At 36.5% G+C, this 17,934-nt stretch overlaps 1 protein-coding gene across 2 annotated transcripts in view; it reads left to right on the top strand.

The window, feature by feature from the left end:
- Positions 1 to 17,934, top strand: part of LOC107676877 (E3 ubiquitin-protein ligase NEURL1-like) — a 70,607-nt gene that overhangs the window by 33,158 nt on the left and 19,515 nt on the right. Inside the window, exons 1-3 of one of the 2 annotated variants that reach the window (XM_016471603.1) lie at positions 1,015 to 1,226; positions 11,864 to 12,105; positions 13,714 to 14,035. In XM_016471603.1, coding sequence (XP_016327089.1) covers positions 1,193 to 1,226; positions 11,864 to 12,105; positions 13,714 to 14,035 — 598 coding nt within the window. In that variant the 5' untranslated portion in view covers positions 1,015 to 1,192. Of the gene's footprint in view, positions 1 to 1,014; positions 1,227 to 11,863; positions 12,106 to 13,713; positions 14,036 to 17,934 lie in introns of those variants that run through there. The other variant, XM_016471602.1, reaches the window with a different exon arrangement.

The raw sequence follows: 17,934 nt of genomic DNA, 5'->3' as shown, positions 1-17,934 counted from the left end.
TATATATATATATATATATATATATATATATATATATATATATATAACTCATAAACTCAACATTTGCAGATTAGACAGCTTCTTCTCCCTTTAAACTGAAGTATGACATAAAGGGATTTTATTTTATTTTTTTAATAATAATTAATGTATTATTACGTGTTTATATTATATAATGAGTATGTATTATTAAAATGTATTAAGTCTTGCTTTTTGCGCACTTGTTTAACCTTGCACCTATGTGGTAAAACAAAATGATTAATAAATTAACACTGGCTGTAGTTGAGGGGCGTGACTCCCAGTGAAGCGCTCTCAGACTCCGCCTTCTATGTAAATGAGTCAGTGTGGCGCTGGTGTCCGCGCGCTCAGTCAATGAGCACCGAGACAGGAGGAGTGTCCGACTGTTTACATCTCGTTTCTTTCATTACACCAAATACACAAAATAATGTTCTTTTTAGCAGCATCATATGGCCCCTTTAATACAGAGAACACACATGCCATATACTGGTAATATATATTCATTTATTAAACGATACCATATTTCATTAGCAAAGCAAGAGTTATAAGCAAGCCTATATATACAACAGTTTTCAAAGTTCATTATATAATATAAACACGTAATAATACAGGCTGTCTAATAGAGGCTGTCTAATCTGCAAATGGTGAGTTTATATATATATATATATATATATATATATATATATATATATATATAACTCATAAACTCAACATTTGCAGATTAGACAGCTTCTTCTCCCTTTAAACTGAAGTATGACATAAAGGGATTTTATTTTATTTTTTTAATAATAATTAATGTATTATTACGTGTTTATATTATATAATGAGTATGTATTATTAAAATGTATTAAGTCTTGCTTTTTGCGCACTTGTTTAACCTTGCACCTATGTGGTAAAACAAAATGATTAATAAATTAACACTGGCTGTAGTTGAGGGGCGTGACTCCCAGTGAAGCGCTCTCAGACTCCGCCTTCTATGTAAATGAGTCAGTGTGGCGCTGGTGTCCGCGCGCTCAGTCAATGAGCACCGAGACAGGAGGAGTGTCCGACTGTTTACATCTCGTTTCGGGGGCCGAGAGATCTTTTCCTCCAGCATGATGTCGGTGTGGAATTATCGCACTCTCTACCTTTGAGAAATAAAGGCGGCCAGCGCAAAACAGTGACCCGGCGTTGAGTCATGGGAGGCCAGATAACCCGAAACGCCTTGTACGGTGAGGAACTGCGTTAAGGATCTCCATGCAACCGCTGAATGATGTTCATTATGTTTGCCTGCTGATGAACGCTCCGATATAGATAGATAGAAGAACGGATAGATATAAGAGATTTTAGTGAGAAAACGTCTGCCTCTAAATACCACATAGGCATTGGAATACTTGGAACACAAAACACAATCGAGCACAAGTCATAGACTTAATGTAGACGGCATTTGTGTAGCTTTCTGGAGATTTTGCGCTCCAAGGAACGAATATACGAGCGCGTCTCATGCCAGTGAATGCGCTTTCACATCAGACGTGTTTCCCCCCACAGCAGCGTGAAAGCGTGAGAAATGGAAGGGAATATGTGGGGATTCCCTCTGTTGTCGGAAATAAGAAGGATTTACTGCGGGTTTTCCACAACGTTTGATTGTATTATTAACAAACCCGCGAGGCAGCTGGTTTAAAAGAGAACCCAATAAATCAATTGATTTGTTCTACATAAAAATACACGGTTGTTGGTTACACAGAGTCGATCTTTTATACTGATATGTCCTGATATTCATGTTCAGGCAGTTGTGCTGCTACAATATTGGTTTTGGCAAGTCGTTTTAACATGTAGGCCTATTTCTTGCTAAACTTGCAACTACTAGGCTATTTATATGTCAGCGTTTTTTTAGAAGCCTAATCCACTAATGACTAATCCACTAGTATCTTCTTGAATTTCACTACTAACTACTATTAGATGTTAAGACTTCCAATATGGATTAGTATATTTATCCAATTAAGCAGTAGTTACTATACGAAATCATAGCAAAAATGAATATGTGGTGTATAGATTCAATATGCATTAAATGTCAGGAGTTGATCTGGTATGGGATGTTTTGGCCGTTGGCCTGCAGGGTGAATGGGTGAATAGCCTAATCTTCCATGTTGGAAGGGTAACTATAACTGAAACAAACATGAGCAGTTGGTTTATGTAAATCTCTCTGTTTTACTCTAGCTCTGAGTGCAGCTGATTGGCCTGGAGTTAATCTGAACCCTTGGTGGATCTGACCCACTTGATCATTAACTGTAATTAAAGCACTATATCACATCCAATTAGGTAAACCGGGACTAGAGCTGTAACAGTCCAGAATGTGTAGTAGCACCTGGTGATAGTAAAAAGCGTACTTGTCGGAAACATATTTTCATACCATGAGGAAACCCTGAGGAAATTTCTGAATTAAAATGAATTAATAGATAGGCTAAATAAATCCCATTGAAAAACTCAAGCAATGTGAGTGGAATAGCTTACATTCAAAACAAATCAATCAGCACTGAAACGAAAACATTACAACATTTGATTAGAAGCAAAAAAAAGTGTTTTTTTAAAAATTAAAAGCATGCGCATTTGTTTGAGGCCTTGAAACTTGAGCTGAAATCTTTTTAATTTCATATTTGGAGACAATTAAGAAGACAAAGGAAATGATGGGAAGAAGAGGTGGAAACAGGATTGGGAAATGACGCAAGCCAGACTCGAATGTCGTTTTACTGGCCGCTGCTCTGACATTTTTTGAAGTTTGTCTTTCTTTAAAAAAAATAAAAAAAAAACATTTACCATGAGAACAAATCATTTAAAGATGTCTGTAGCTCCTAACATTCTGGTTTCACCTTCCAGTTCCCATTTCTGAGGGTTTTTTTTTTAGTTCTTGCAGCAGGCTGACAGTGGATATAAATTGCTTATCCAGATACGCACACATCTTTTACCTTAAATACAGTAAATTACAGTGGTTTATCTGATCTTTGCATAAAAACAGAAACTGTCCAGAACTGAGAGCAAGATAGTCTGGTTTGTAGTGTTTGAGCTGGATAGACACACGTGTGTTTGTGTTTGTTTGTTTGTTTGTGTGTGTGTGTGTGTGCGCTCGCGCGTTTTTGTGACATATGAGGACACAAATTTGTATAATGACATGGGTATGACATAGGTATTACAAGGAGAAGGTGACTTATGAGGACATTATCCCATGTCCCTATTTTTCAAAACGCTTATAAATCATACAGAGTGAGTTTTTTTGAGAAAGTAAAAATGCACAAAGTTTCCTGTAAGGGGTAGGTTTAGGTGTAGGGCAACAGCACATACAGTTTTTACAGTATAAAAACCATTACGCCTATGGAATGTCCCCACAATTCACAAAAACAAACGTGTGTGTGTGTGTTTAAGACTATTGGGTGTTTATCATGCACCTCTGGAACACATCCTGGCCTCTGAGGCAGGAAAGAGATGAATGATAAGTAGCATTTTTTCATAAAGGCTGTTAAAAATAAAACATTACGACAGTTCCAGATATTTCCCACTGTCACTAGACCAAAAAGAGTATCAGCTCTCCACCTTAAACTAGAAATAAGAGTGCAAATTGAAAGTAATATGCAAACTGTCAGTTTGCTTCCATCTGTTTAAACAAATTCTCTGGTCTGTTCTTTTTTGCACCGTTATCTGATTTGCATACGTTTATATAATAGATTTTGTGCAATAAATGGCACTATCAGACAGTGCAATTTATTTTTAGTAGGGATGCACCGATATACAAATCCTAGCTGGTACTGATAAACTATAAATGGCAGATATTGTATAATATTTTGTCTAAACAAATTAAAAATAAATCTCTAAAACTAACTAGCTAAATAGAAAATCTGTTGTTTTAAATTCTTAAAGTGAACATCACATTTTAGAGTACAATAGGAAAAAATGGATGTTCATTTTGAGATTTGCTAAAGATTACATTCAACAGTGTTATTACATATCTGTAAAGAATAACTGAGCATTAGATGACAACAAAGGTATGAAAGGTAAGAAATGAGCATGCGTAATTAAATATCCAACATAGCCGATATACAGTATATATACAATATTGACCAATGGCGATACATTAAAACTAATTTCGACTAATAACCAATATGGTACCAATATATTGAGCATCCCTAATTCTTAATCAATTCTCCTCTAAACATCAGAGTTGAATCAGTTATTTGCTGCTAATTTGTTTATAACGGCACGGAAAGTATTGAAATTACTGAATCAATTACAATGGTGTTATTCTGTTGAATTCCCAATAAGACAGCCATGCACAAACAACATGAGGAAACTGTTAGCACTGGAGTTTGTTTGGAGTGGAATTTTTAATGGGGCATGTTGGGATTGATTATCAGTGATTGGTTGACATGCAGACAAGGAGTCAATGAAGTGCGGTGACAGATTATTAAAAGGCAAACAGAGGAAGTGCTCTTATCTACAATCCCTGCTGTGGTTACATCGCTCAGTTTCTATGTCGTGACAGGAACATATGTCTGCAGGTCAGGTGCTGATGCTGCTAAATAACCATCCGCTGCACCTCTGTGAAGCACAACATCACTGATGAGTCATTTAATCCAGCGCAGAAATGAAATGACACCACCACACACTGGTGTTTATGTACGGATCAGATTACCTACTGTACTGTAGAAGCAAGCCAGCCATGACGGAAGACCACAGCAGCGCTTAATATGTTCTGCACTCGTTCACCATACTTTATTGCCACCCGACCAGATAGTTGCTAATTAGCTTCAGAACACAATTGCAAATATGGACATGCACACCCAGGAACAGAAAAATAAAAGTGTTGACATTTATGTAACCAAAAATGTAATTAATTGTGAGTAATCGTGAAGAAAAAAAACGTCACTAAAATCTGCAAAATGTCTTTTTAAATTATATTTTGTTATACATTTCAGCAGTCATTATTACAGTCTTCAGTGTCACATGATATTTCAGAAATAATTCTGATAGGCTAAAATGGTGCTCAAGAAACATTTCTTATTTTTTATCAATGTTGAAAACAGTTGCTGCTTAATATTTTTTGTGGAAACTATGATACACTAGCATGTTTAGGGTAAGTAATAAATTAATACATTTATTAAACAAGGATGCAATTAAATGATTCAAAAGTGACAGTAAAGGCATTTACAGTATAATGTTTCAAACGATTCCCAATTAAAAAAAAAAAAGCTTTCACAAAAATATTAGGCAGCAAAAGCTGCTTTCAACACTGAAAATTATAAGAACCATTATTAATAATTGAGCACCAATAATAACTGAGAACCAAATCAGAACATTAGAATGATTTCTGAAGGATCATGTGAGACTGTAATAACTGCTTAAATAATAACTTTGTACAATATATTCAATTAGAAAACAGTTTAAATTACAATAATATTGCACAATATTACTTTCTTGTTGTATTTTTGATCAAATAAATGCAGCTTTGTTGAACATAAAAGACTTCTTTCAAAAACATAAACAAGAAAGTTAAAATAATGTTTAATAATGTTCTGAGCTGTTTGAATGTAAAATAAATGAATAGACATTAGTGTATTCTTCTAGTGTTGGTGTTTATATTAAGTGTGACAGTGTGTGTTTTCTGAGTTGAAGTGTGTGACGACACTTGAGCGAGGTTTTTGTATAAAGCAGAGGCTAGAGGGTGTTTGCTATGTTATTCTGGTTGTTTTTCAACCAGAATAACTAAACATATTAGCATATGAATCTCTAGCCAAGCTTGCTATACTACGCTCACGTGTTATGGTCACATGACGTGCCTCTCACCTCAGATGGATTAGAAGCAAGTATACATCTCTTCCTAAGATGCCGCTTATGTTCCCATTTTATATAATTACTTTTATTTAAACATTTAAGCAAAAAGTATCTTTTGTAACTACATTTTCTGTATTTGACATACAGCAATGGTTTTCGGATAATCTTTTACATGAGTTAATGAAATCTAACTGTTTAATGATTCAGGAAAAACAAATTCTCAAGTAGATTATTTACATTCTGGTGTACCTAAAAACAACTTTACTTATAAAGTTATATTGAGTATCAGGGGACATGTACTTACAGTAGAACAGTAATGTGATTACCAACAGAGCAAATTAAAAGCTAATTCCTAAATAACAGATTAGAAAGTTTGACATAATTAAACATAAAATACATTTATTATGACAATTATTTACACTTTTTACAGTTTTAATGTATTGAACATATTTAATACATATCCACTGCAATATATTTTATGAATTTAAAATCATTCAGAGATATGACAAACTCATGTTTCCCTGTTGTGAATGATTGTGCAAATACTGATATTATTTGCATTTGGCTTCACGTGGCTTGACACTACTAATGCGTTACAACAGGACAGTGTATTTTCACACAAAAAATAACACACATCATCTTTAAAGAGTATTTTGCTGTTGAACAGATGAAACAGAACGTATGTTGTACTGTCTGCTTGTTGAATATATGTGGCTGTAGACTATGCCTCCTTGAGATGTATGTAATAAAATACTCTCAAGTGCTCCTTTGCAAGTTACATTGGATCAAACTTTATGTATATTCAGCAAACGGAACTGCAGAAAGTCAGCCTGGGGATTTTCTGTTGTAAAAACAGTCCAGGAGTGCTGCTGGCCAAGCAGTTTTATTTTAACATTGAGTGTGTGAGAGTGTGTGTGATGTGAGGTGTTTACACATTACATGACATTCTCTGACCTACAGTCAGACATCTGAACCTGCTCTGAACACGTCTGCATGGTAATGAGGCTGTAATGAGGATAAAGAGAGCACCTACCTGACAACCTTATTCCATGCAGCGAAGTTAAACCTGACCTTAGCATGTGAACAGGGTGTCCGCGGGTTCCTAAAAAGTATTAAAAGTTGATAAATCAATTTAGATCACATTAAGGCCCTTAATAAGTATTAAAAAGTCTTAAATGCCATTTTCCAAGGTATTAAATTTTGTATCATCTTTTCATTATGTATATTTGTCCCAATAGTGGGGTTTTGTGTTTCGAATAATTAATTCAAGTAGCTAAATGTTATAATTGGTTAATTCGAATAAATGTGATATTACCGCACTATTTCATCTCTTTCTGATCTGAAGCGGGCAGAATGCTGAGCTAACGAGCTGTAGCTTCGCGTCAGGTGGTTCTTGCCTTCACGTCGTGCATTAAAATCGTTCAATGTACAGCTAGCCATGCATTAGTCTATCCCTTATGTATTCGCTCTTTAGCAGCAGTTTTTTACAGCAATATTTAAATGACACCCTGGTCATTCTTGGTGTACCCAAAATGGTCCCACACTATCGACAGGCATTTCTCTGGTGGAGTTTCGGTGTTTGGTCCCTCTGTCACAGTTAATCTAATGCATGTAGTAGCCTCCGTGCCTCTGATAAGCACGTCATTTTAAGCTGGTGCACCGCTAGTGTAACTTTGTTTTCATTTTGCACAAGCTGCAACAGTTCCGTTCCGTGTAACAGAAACACTCGGTTTAGCGGAACCTTTACGATTAATTAACCGTGACGTTTTAAAGCACGGTTAATCGCGAAACCGGTTAATCGCTGCATCCCTAGCGTGAACTCATTGCCCCGTTAGCTCGGAGAGCTTTATTTTCCCTCCTCAACAAGTTTTGTTTATTGGTCTAATTCTTGTTTCTTGGGTTGCATAGTCACTCAATTAATTCTCTTGTGCTTCGTTCCCCCTTCTGAATTATGTTGCATTGATAAGGAGTTATCACAAAGTAAGACTGTTTAGTTGTGCTATCTTACAAACAGTATATAGTAAATGTAAGTTAAAGTGTTGCAGATGTAACCGGTTAAAACTTGGAGTGGCGATGAGGTCTTAAAATGTATGGAAAGAGTCTTAAAAATGGTCTTAAACTGTATTCAGTTTAACTCCATGATTCTTGTATATACCCTGGTGATGGTCCTCTTCAATAAAAAATACACAAGCGTGCTTTACTAAACCTCTTTCCCAATTTAGAAATGATCCAAAAGCCATTCGAAGACCCAATTACTGGCTTCACATTTGGAATAGTTAGGATTTTTTAATGTTTTTGAAAGAAGTCTCTTATGCTCATCAAAGCTGCATTTATTTGGTCAAAAATACTGTAAAAACATTAATATTGTGAAATATTTTACAAACATATTTAAAATTAAATTTATTCCTGTGATGGCAAAGATATATTTTCAGCATCATTACTCCAGTCTTCAGTGTGACATGATCCTTCAGAAATCATTTTAATATGCTCATTTGCTGCTCAAGAAACATTTCTTATTATTATCATTGTTGTACTGGGTTTGTGGAAACTGTAATGCACTACCATTCAACAGCCTGGGGTAAGTAAGATATAAAAAATGTTTTACAAAGATTAAGCTGCACAACTGTTTATTATATGAATTATATTATATTATATTATGTTTCTGATAGATTTAAATTATTATAAAAAATATTTATAATATCAACAGTATTCAATAATCTGCTATAGGGTAGGTAGGAAACCGAATCCATATGAGCTAATTCTATGTAATGATTATTCATATGGTCAAGTGTGTTGATTCAGACCCCGCAGGCTGTTCTTTATGGGATGAACTTATGTAAGAATCATTTTGTCCATTGGTTACCTTAAAAAAAAGAATGTGGTTACCATGGAAATAGCAGCATTATGATGTGTTTGGTAGCCCAGGATGGAATCTGCTTTTTGTGTGTTGGGAGACTGGCTTCTATTACTTACAATGCATGTATGTGTCTCTGCAGATCCTGAGCTGTTATATTTTATGACTTGTGTCTATCTTATATAATAAAATTTAGGATGACAACAGAAAGTTATTGAAGTCAATGTGAATTGCTATTCACAACAGATTTTACTGGGAAAAAATGTGGGGTGGGACCAAGAAAAGATTTCATCATAAAAAGTGGGTGATATATTAAAGAATGGAGCTGGACTTAATATGAGTTTGCTAAATCAATACCTAAAGCCTTTTTTTTGGAGTAACTTGTAGCGATGAATGTTCACAAAAAGACCAGGAACATTATTAAGGAACACAATATGGTAATTTTTGATTTCACAGTGATTGTGAATCGTTTGCAGTAAGACCAGAAACACCATTAAGAAGGTCAATTTTGATTTCATGTTGATTTTAATTAAATTATCATATAATTATTTTGAATAATGAACCTACGTTGTTTGAATGAACATTTAACATTGTTTACGCTGTACCATAACTTGTTCCAATAATTCGTACAATGTCTCTCTTCCGCCTCAAACCCGGTTTAGACACAAAACAGATTTTACAGATTTTTTAAAAAGACATTTAGCAGATTAAACCGATCTGGGATCGTCTTTCCCTTTCCAGACAGACTAAAGTGAAAACACAGACACTGAACTCAGATCAGCAGAAAATGGAAAGCTCTCACCATGGCAGCGTTGCTAAGGAACATGAGCTGCTACTTAACCTCCATTTTCTGTCTGACAGCTGCAGCTCTTGTGTTTGCTAATGTATTCATTTCAGTGTGCTCAGACTATGAGTGTTGCACACAATGTCCGTCAGCTAACAGACCTGCCCACACACACACTTACAGACACATGTATGCAACTTACAAGGCTGAAAAGACACCTGAGGCATATTAATGTTTTGATAATACAATATTTTGTCATATGATGGTTTTATATGAGCCTGTGGTTGCCAGATATAGAAAAATCATCTAGTCTTTATTCTCTTCTCTTGTGACATGCCTTATCTGCATTGCTCAGGAAACATGTCATTGCCCACTATCAGCTTTTACCAGGGAGCCACAATAGCTGAGAGGACTGGTGTCATCACTGAATGCTCCTCCAACTGTGCCACTACAGACCTGTGAGGGTGTGTTATCTTGTTAAAGGAGCCCCTTGCCAACTGGGTGAATGTTGGACATGAATGAATGCAGAGAGGATAGCCATAGAGCTGAAACTGCTCATGGATGACATTGTCCCAACTAAACCAATACTAAATCATAACTGTGCCTCTAACATAGATATTCACCTTCTGTTAGATCATAACAACTACAGAAATCATTACTCTGGCCACACCTGCATCTAGTCCACTGTTAATGTTGCTGTGTGTGCCCTAAGGGTTGGGCGATTTACCGGTTGTCAGCCAGGAGAGATTTTGTCTCTATCACGGTTTACACATTCACGTGACATTGCTGTGCTACGTGGCCACGAAAACTTATCACTTGCACATGTTTTTAAGCATTGTGGTTTAAAAACAAGTGATTTTAAGCTGTCGAAACACAATCAGCAGCAAAAGAGAACTCATTTTGCTCCATGCATGCACTGTCATAGAGGCGTTGTTCATATTTTGCGGGTGTATTGAATGGAGTTATTTTTGCCACTTTATAGGCCTTGAACAGTTAAAAACACAAACTTTTATGTCTCAAAATGCCCATATTTGCAACTATCCTCGTAAACACAGTAATTTAGGTCTTAAGTGAAAGCAAACAGCTGAGAAAGAAAACGTGTAACAGTACAGTATATTGGATTGGGGCAGCTCTTAAAGTGACAGCAGTCTAATATTCCTGCTGTCCCTTTTTTCAAGAATTATGAAATTTCTATGGTATCAAAAATGTTGATATAATAAAGACCTTATTTAAAGCAAAAATAACTATATTGTGATATATCATTACCGTGAAATAAAATTACTCGTATTGTGATATATACGATTTTGGTCATACTGTGTGCGTATGAGATGAACAACCCAGTGGTTAGTTTTAACAGTTGGACTTGTAGTCTGGCAGCTTCAAAATAAACAACACAATGTGAATAAAAAGACAAGATATAAGGTTATATGATTGATAAATAGCATGACCGTAAGATAGATAGTATGACAGATCGATAGTAAGACAGATATATATGATAGATAAAAAGATAGAAAGAACAGAGTCAATTATGGAAACTCAACTATGGAGACAATTTAAAGCAATTCAGAACTATGGAGACATTTTAATAGATAGTATGACAGAGCGACAGTACTATAGATTGTATGAAAGAAGATTAAATAGTAGTTTAGATTAGATAATAGTTTGAAACGACTGCATTTTCAGGTAACATGTTGAGAGATATGGGTGCATTAGGGTGGAAAGCTCTATTGTTTTGGCACGTGGCTGTATAATTAAAAAATGTTCAGATCTTTTGTTGTGCTGTGTCATCATGTAAATTATTCCTGTTGCATATGTGCACTGTAAAATGTAAGGCTCAGATTAGCATGAAAGTACACCTCTATTCAGGCGTGGAGCTTCACACACACAAAACCTTGTGAGCTTGTAAGTGAAAGAAAGACTGTTATGAATTAATACATTGACAATCAGTCAACACAATTTTCCATTACGTGACTACAAGCAAAGACAAATTTGCAGGGCAACATACTGTATGATTTATAAACACATCGCAATAAAATGCTGGAGCATTTTATGCTTCAGTACTGAAATTGTACAGTTCAGTACAGCCTGTTGGGAAAAGCGAATTAGATTTATCTACAAAGCTAAAAATCACTTTGTACAGTGAAAATTCTGTACACAAATGCTGCGTAAAATTGGGTCAGACAAATCTCACCATGCAAGGGCTGATGCTGTTTTATGCGGTTCATTGATTTGAAAGTAAAGGCCAGGCTTAGTCATACCAAGCTAAGGGTTTAAACATGATTATAGCTGAGAAAAGACTTATTTTCACACCCATTATGTTTTTTTTTAAATGAATTAAAATGATAATTTGTACTTTTTAATCACACTGGCGTACCATGTTTTTTAAAGCAGTCTTTCTTTCTCTCTCCTAGACTCTCTGGGTGGACCGTTCCCCTCAACAGCTCACCGATGCCACCACAAACCCAAACGCTGTTTACCCTTGCATCCGTGTGGAGGTATCCCTGTGAGCCCCCTTCTCTTCCACCCCAATGCAAAAGGCTCTCAGATAGTCATGGATCTAGGACAAAGGAGCGTCAAACGGCAGGCCAGCTTCTGCAACGCCATCACTTTCAGCAACCGACCCATTGCTCTTTATGAGCAGGTCCGCTTAAAGGTAGGAACAAGGAAAGGCGTAGATGTATCTAGGGCATGTTGAATATTTGGGAACAGTTTGATAATCTGGGGGGATGGTGAGTCGGGAATACTCAAGTGGACGATACACACATGCGGATGTGAATACCTCTGAGGGACTGCTACAGCAAAGATGACGTTTGTGTTAAAAATATTCATCTGTCTTGTCATAGTCTATTGTAACAATTGAAGTACTGTACAGTTTAGGCTTTAGGAAAATGGGTTTTCGCTTTCTCTATCCTTCTTAGTTAGTTCCTCTATTGTTACTGTACTTTAAAAACACCATCCTAAAGAAGTTGCGCAAGTTCTCGCTTCCCAGGTCAATGTAGTAACAAACCAAAATAAACACTCTTATCCCAGACTATGGCACTCAATCTAGCCCAACCAGTTATTCGACCAGCACACACAGATGGCTTTGTTTTTATACTCACTCGTTAGTCAAGTCTTAACCCTCACGTTCTCAGCAGCGCAGAGCCGCTGTGATATGTCATTGTGTTCTTGAAATGTTTGTAGTGCTCATTCCTGGAGTTACTGTAAATCAAATAAAACAGAGCTTCTCTACTCCAAACACACCACACGACTACCTCATACATCCCCTCAATTGTCCCCTACGCGCAACCATTTATGACCATCACACAACATGCCCCTTGTTTGGCCTTCAGCACTGCTACAAAAGGAAAGACAAGTCAAACTTTGATAGAATTAAGTTGAAACTAATCACAAGGTTTTAAAGAAATTAAGTGGAAACTTGCTTCAGCCCACAGGAAAGAAATAACACGAAAGAAATGTAAATGAAAATCCCAGTTGTTTGCCCAAAACAGAAATGAGATTAAAAGGAATGCGGATGAAGACTTTTGTGTTTGGGAAACAAAAAAAGTTCTGTCATGACAACTCTCAGAGAGTTTTAGCATGGTAATATACATGGCAATGTTAATGTTTTTGGTCTTGGTGGAATAGATCTGCTACGCTGCTGTTGCTGCCAAGACTTGCTACTGCCAATATATCCACAGACGTGCTGCTGTGAGCATGTAGGAAATATTGCTGCTGCTGCTGTGGCTGCTGCACATATAACATATATGAAATAACCTACATATGTAACATACATGAAATCACCCCGTAGCAGAATATACAGGTGGAGCTGGGGAAGGTGGAGGGTGTCTGAACAGCTGCTACAGCAAGCACTAGCCAAGTATTTGAATGTTGAGCAGCAAGCTCATTGGCTGCTGATGCGAAAGAAACCAGTCAGCTGTGCCATGTGAATAATGATCTGATTATATCATATTGAGTTAGAACCTGTCGGCCTGCGCAATCTAGAGTTTCAGAACTTTGTATTTACAAAAAAATAGTTTTCTTGCTGCTAGTGGTACCATTAAAAAGTAACTTCTGCATAAAGTATGTCCCACATTTCATATATTGTATTACAAAAAGAAATCAAAGCCATGATTTTGAACACTATTTTCTACCTTATCAACCCTAAAAAGGTGCATATTAGTATTTCTGAGAGTAAACATTTCTATGCTATGCAATGACCCATAAAGAACACTGTCTAATTTTGTAGTGATAACAGATCCATTTTTTCCCCTGTCTTTAGATAACTAAAAAGCAGTGCTGCTGGAGTGGCGCTCTCCGCCTGGGCTTTACTTCTAAGGACCCATCTCGAATCAATCCCGACAGCCTGCCAAAATACGCCTGCCCTGACCTGGTATCCCAGAGCGGCTTCTGGGCCAAGGCTCTGCCAGAAGAGTTTGCAAACGAAGGAAACCTAATTTACTTCTGGGTGGATAAGAAGGGGAGAGTATTTTACCGCATCAACGATTCCAGCCCCATGTTGTTCTTCAGTGGCGTTCGGACCACAGAGCCACTGTGGGCCCTCATCGATGTCTACGGTCTGACCAGAGGAGTGCAACTGCTGGGTAAGAAAAATAACTGTCTGCATACAGTAGTTAAGCCAATTCATGCCAGGTCTAAACTGTTCTGCTCTAACAGACTGTAAAACGAAATACTGAAGTAGTGTTTTTTTAATGCTAGCTTGATTTTAAAATTGGAAAAACTCAGTTTGCATCATAAATGATTATCAATGATAATTTACGTATGATTTTTACAATTTACCAAGAGTTTTTCTAAAACATTTTTCGAAGAATGGTGAAAATTAGACTAAGTGTGCATTATTTTAGGTGCATGCAAATTTGTTATGAATAGTTTGCACATATGTTTTGCATGACTTTACATGCACAGAATGTTTCCTCCTAAATAGTTATCATTTCAGTTCTTTTGTCTATGAAAACCTGTTAATCGATCAATAACACATTCACTATGCATGTGTGAGGCTGTTGCTTGTCTCCTCCCTATGCAACGCATTGTGCCTGAGTTAACTGTTCTTGATAGAGCAGTTTTAGCTAACATTTATACATTTAAGTGCTTTTTCAATTAAGTTAAACAAAATATGCATTTTAAGATAATAAACTGACTACTCTGATCTGGATCAATCTTTTTTTGAACAAATTGTTCAGACCAGTTTCGTGAACTAGGGTGCAATTCCTCCAATTAGGTAATGTGCTAATGCTTATAAAGTTGTCTTAAAAACGTTTATTTTTACTGTTTATAAGTGTATGATCAAGAATAGCTCTTGCTCCAAACACACAGTAAATCAGAGAGCTTAAACTTGAAGGCAGTGGTCTAGATGTATTGCTGTATATAATCACAGTCAACATTGTCATGAGCAGAACATACCATACGCCACGCTTTGATGTACTGCCGAGTGTACGAGTGTTTGTGCATGGAAGGGGGGTTTGGCAGTAAGAGGCGAGACATTCACATCTCACACGCATACATGCAGCAGGCTTTAATGCTGTCATCCCCCAGGGTTAATTATAGAACCAGGTCACATACACCAGAGATAGTTCCATTTATCCTAATTGAGCTCTGTGGCAATTGACGGCAGCCTCTCTGTCTGCTATCTGTCCACTGTGTGGGATGTGTTTCGTTACGTGTGCGAGTAACTTTATCTGTACCTTTGCCTCACAAAGGACAGCGTTGACATGCACTGCTGAACCTATGTTCTTCGATTGTCTACTGCCATGCTGAAACCAAAGAATGTGTGTGTGTGAGTGTGTGAGTGTGTGTGTGTGTGTGTAAGACCTGTTTCACACTGCATGCAAAAGCAGTATGTATTTATTTCACCGCCTATCGTAGCAGTATTCACACTGTGTACATAAGCAGTAAGTGTGAGCTCTGAAAGTGCACTATAAACTTATCAGCACAATTTTTGCAACAAAAACTATGAACAAACATTAAAAAGCAAACTAGTCATCCATCATTTGAAACGCACGTGTATGCACTCTTTTCACCTCCTAGCAGTACGTCACATTTTCTCTTCCCAGAAGGGTTTGTAAGTGTGCATAGAGCCTACAGAGAAAGATCAAAAGAGCTCTTCCTGTATTTCCATCAAACGTTGCTCCTGGAGTGCTGATGCCAGAACTGAAACAATCACATCTGAGTCTCAATTTCCTGTGGGCTGACATGAAATGCCTTTATTTACAGTATGTGGGAAGGAAGAACTTGTTAGTGACTGTACGCAAAGCCTGAGGAATCAAAAGCTGACCCTATATAGTATTTACTTTATTAATACACTGTTTTGGTCTTGTTGTAAACTATTCACATTCATAAATGAATGATTGAATGAATGAATAAATAAATATTTAGTCTTTGTTTTAGGTTGCTTTTGTCGGTAATGGTGCCTTTCTAAATAATTCATTCATTCTGGCTGATGTTAATGTAATTTACAAATGAACAAATTGCAATAACTTAACAAATAACAAAAAAGCATTAACATTGGGATACATTGTGATGCTCTTGAGGGTGAACTTGACCTTCAGCCACCACGTCCCAGTTAAAAGTGGCTCCCAGCAGTGTTTCAAGAGGGGGTAGGCCTACACAATCAAATGCAAACGCAAAATCGGGTCTAGAACGCCCACTTTTCTCGAAGGATGAAAATCCCAATGGATAAAAGTCCCGACCTACATTTTTCTTGTTGAATATAATTTCTCACTCAGAAATGTCGCATTAGAGAAGAAAAACAGGTTGTGAATGCAGTTTCATGTTAATCTTAAAGAAATGCTTTCCTGTTTTTCTCAATTCATGTGCTAGATAAATACAGCTTTGATTAGGGATGGAAAAACTGGTCTAAACTGGTGGAACTATTTGTAAACCATTAACAGAATGAGGTTTGAAAATGCATTTCAATGCTCTATGGCCCATTTGTACAGATGCCATAAATTGTTCTTTGTAATTTTAGCCGTTCTTATCTTGTGAAACTGTGTTTTGAGTGCCTCGGGCTTAAATTCATGATGAAATTTTCTCAAGCACCTGTGAGTTTGAAACACACATACAAATGATTACACTGTACACAATAACAACGCACACACCCACACTAACGACACAGCTTTCACTAATGATTGAGATCATTTCAGGTACCAGCATAACATGCTTATTATGCTGGTGTGTATGAGAATGCATTGCTGAAACTTACACTGGCCTGAATTTGATGCTACGATTGCCAGACATGCATTTCAGGATAGTCTTCAAGTTGACATTTAATTAATCCACCATAACTCATAAACAGCCAAGAGTGTGTGATTGATAGCACTATGATTAATTCATGATTTATCATAGTCTTGAGAAATAGTTCAAATACAGTTTGGAGAACACACACAGACTGTAAACATGATTTTTAAATTATTTTACACATTAAGTTGTAAATAAAACTAGATTATTTGAGTAAATTTTTACAACAAAATGCTATTTTAGTCTTTCTACTTCAAAATGTCATATTTGTGACCCTGGACCACAAAACCAGTCATAAGGGTAAATTTTTCGAAATTGAGATTCTGAATAAAGCTGAATAAATAAGCTTTCCATTGATATGGTTTGTTAGGATAGGACAATATTTGGCCGAGATACAACTGTTTGAAAATCTGGAATCTGAGGGTGCAAAAAAAATCAAAATATTGAGAAAATCGCCTTTAAAGTTGTCCAAATTAAGTTCTTAGCAATGCATATTATTAATCAAAAATTAAGTTTTGATATATTTACGGTAGGAAATTTACAAAATATCTTCATGGAGCATGATCTTTACTTAATATCCTAATGATTTTTGGCATAAAAGAAAAATCAATAATTTTGACCCATACAATGTATTTTTGGCTATTGCTACAAACATACCCCAGCGACTTAAAGGCACAATATGTACGATTTTTTTATTAAAATATCTAAAAATCACTAGAACAGTGTTATATATTTTGCTGACTTGTGTACTTACATTATCCCAAATGTTTCGAAGAATGTTTAAATCCAGAGAAATAAGCAATTTTAACTAGTGACACGGACCGTGTCTATAGTGTCATTGTGTCGCCTGCCAATGACGTCATATCCCCTCGATTTCCGGTTTTGTTTTGTAGAAAACATGAAAACACCAAAGACACTTTAATATGTTATGCGTTTTATTACGACCACACAGAGTAGCATTATAACAGAACTTTCAAATGTATCTAGTATGATAAAACTGCGATGCTTTAACCCACATACACACGACCAGAAGGAGTGGAAGTGCTTGACTGTGGCATAATAAAAGCTCCGCTGCTTTCGAGCCGTGTGTCGCACTCGTTCAGCGGCCTCGTTTCGCTTCGATGGCTTTCAGCCTCACCCTGCTTCATTCTACTACGTTAAATATATTTGTAATTACACATTTGTAATGATGTAGCAGGTCTGAATGAGATTGTCTGAACCTCACATATGTCATAGACAACAAGAGATT

This window comes from Sinocyclocheilus anshuiensis, unplaced genomic scaffold (genome assembly GCF_001515605.1).
Source record: "Sinocyclocheilus anshuiensis isolate Anshui unplaced genomic scaffold, SAMN03320099.WGS_v1.1 scaffold2166, whole genome shotgun sequence".
Taxonomy (NCBI): domain Eukaryota; kingdom Metazoa; phylum Chordata; class Actinopteri; order Cypriniformes; family Cyprinidae; genus Sinocyclocheilus; species Sinocyclocheilus anshuiensis.
The sequence above is the reverse complement of the archived record's forward strand: the minus strand, read 5'-3'. Positions and strand labels throughout refer to the sequence as shown.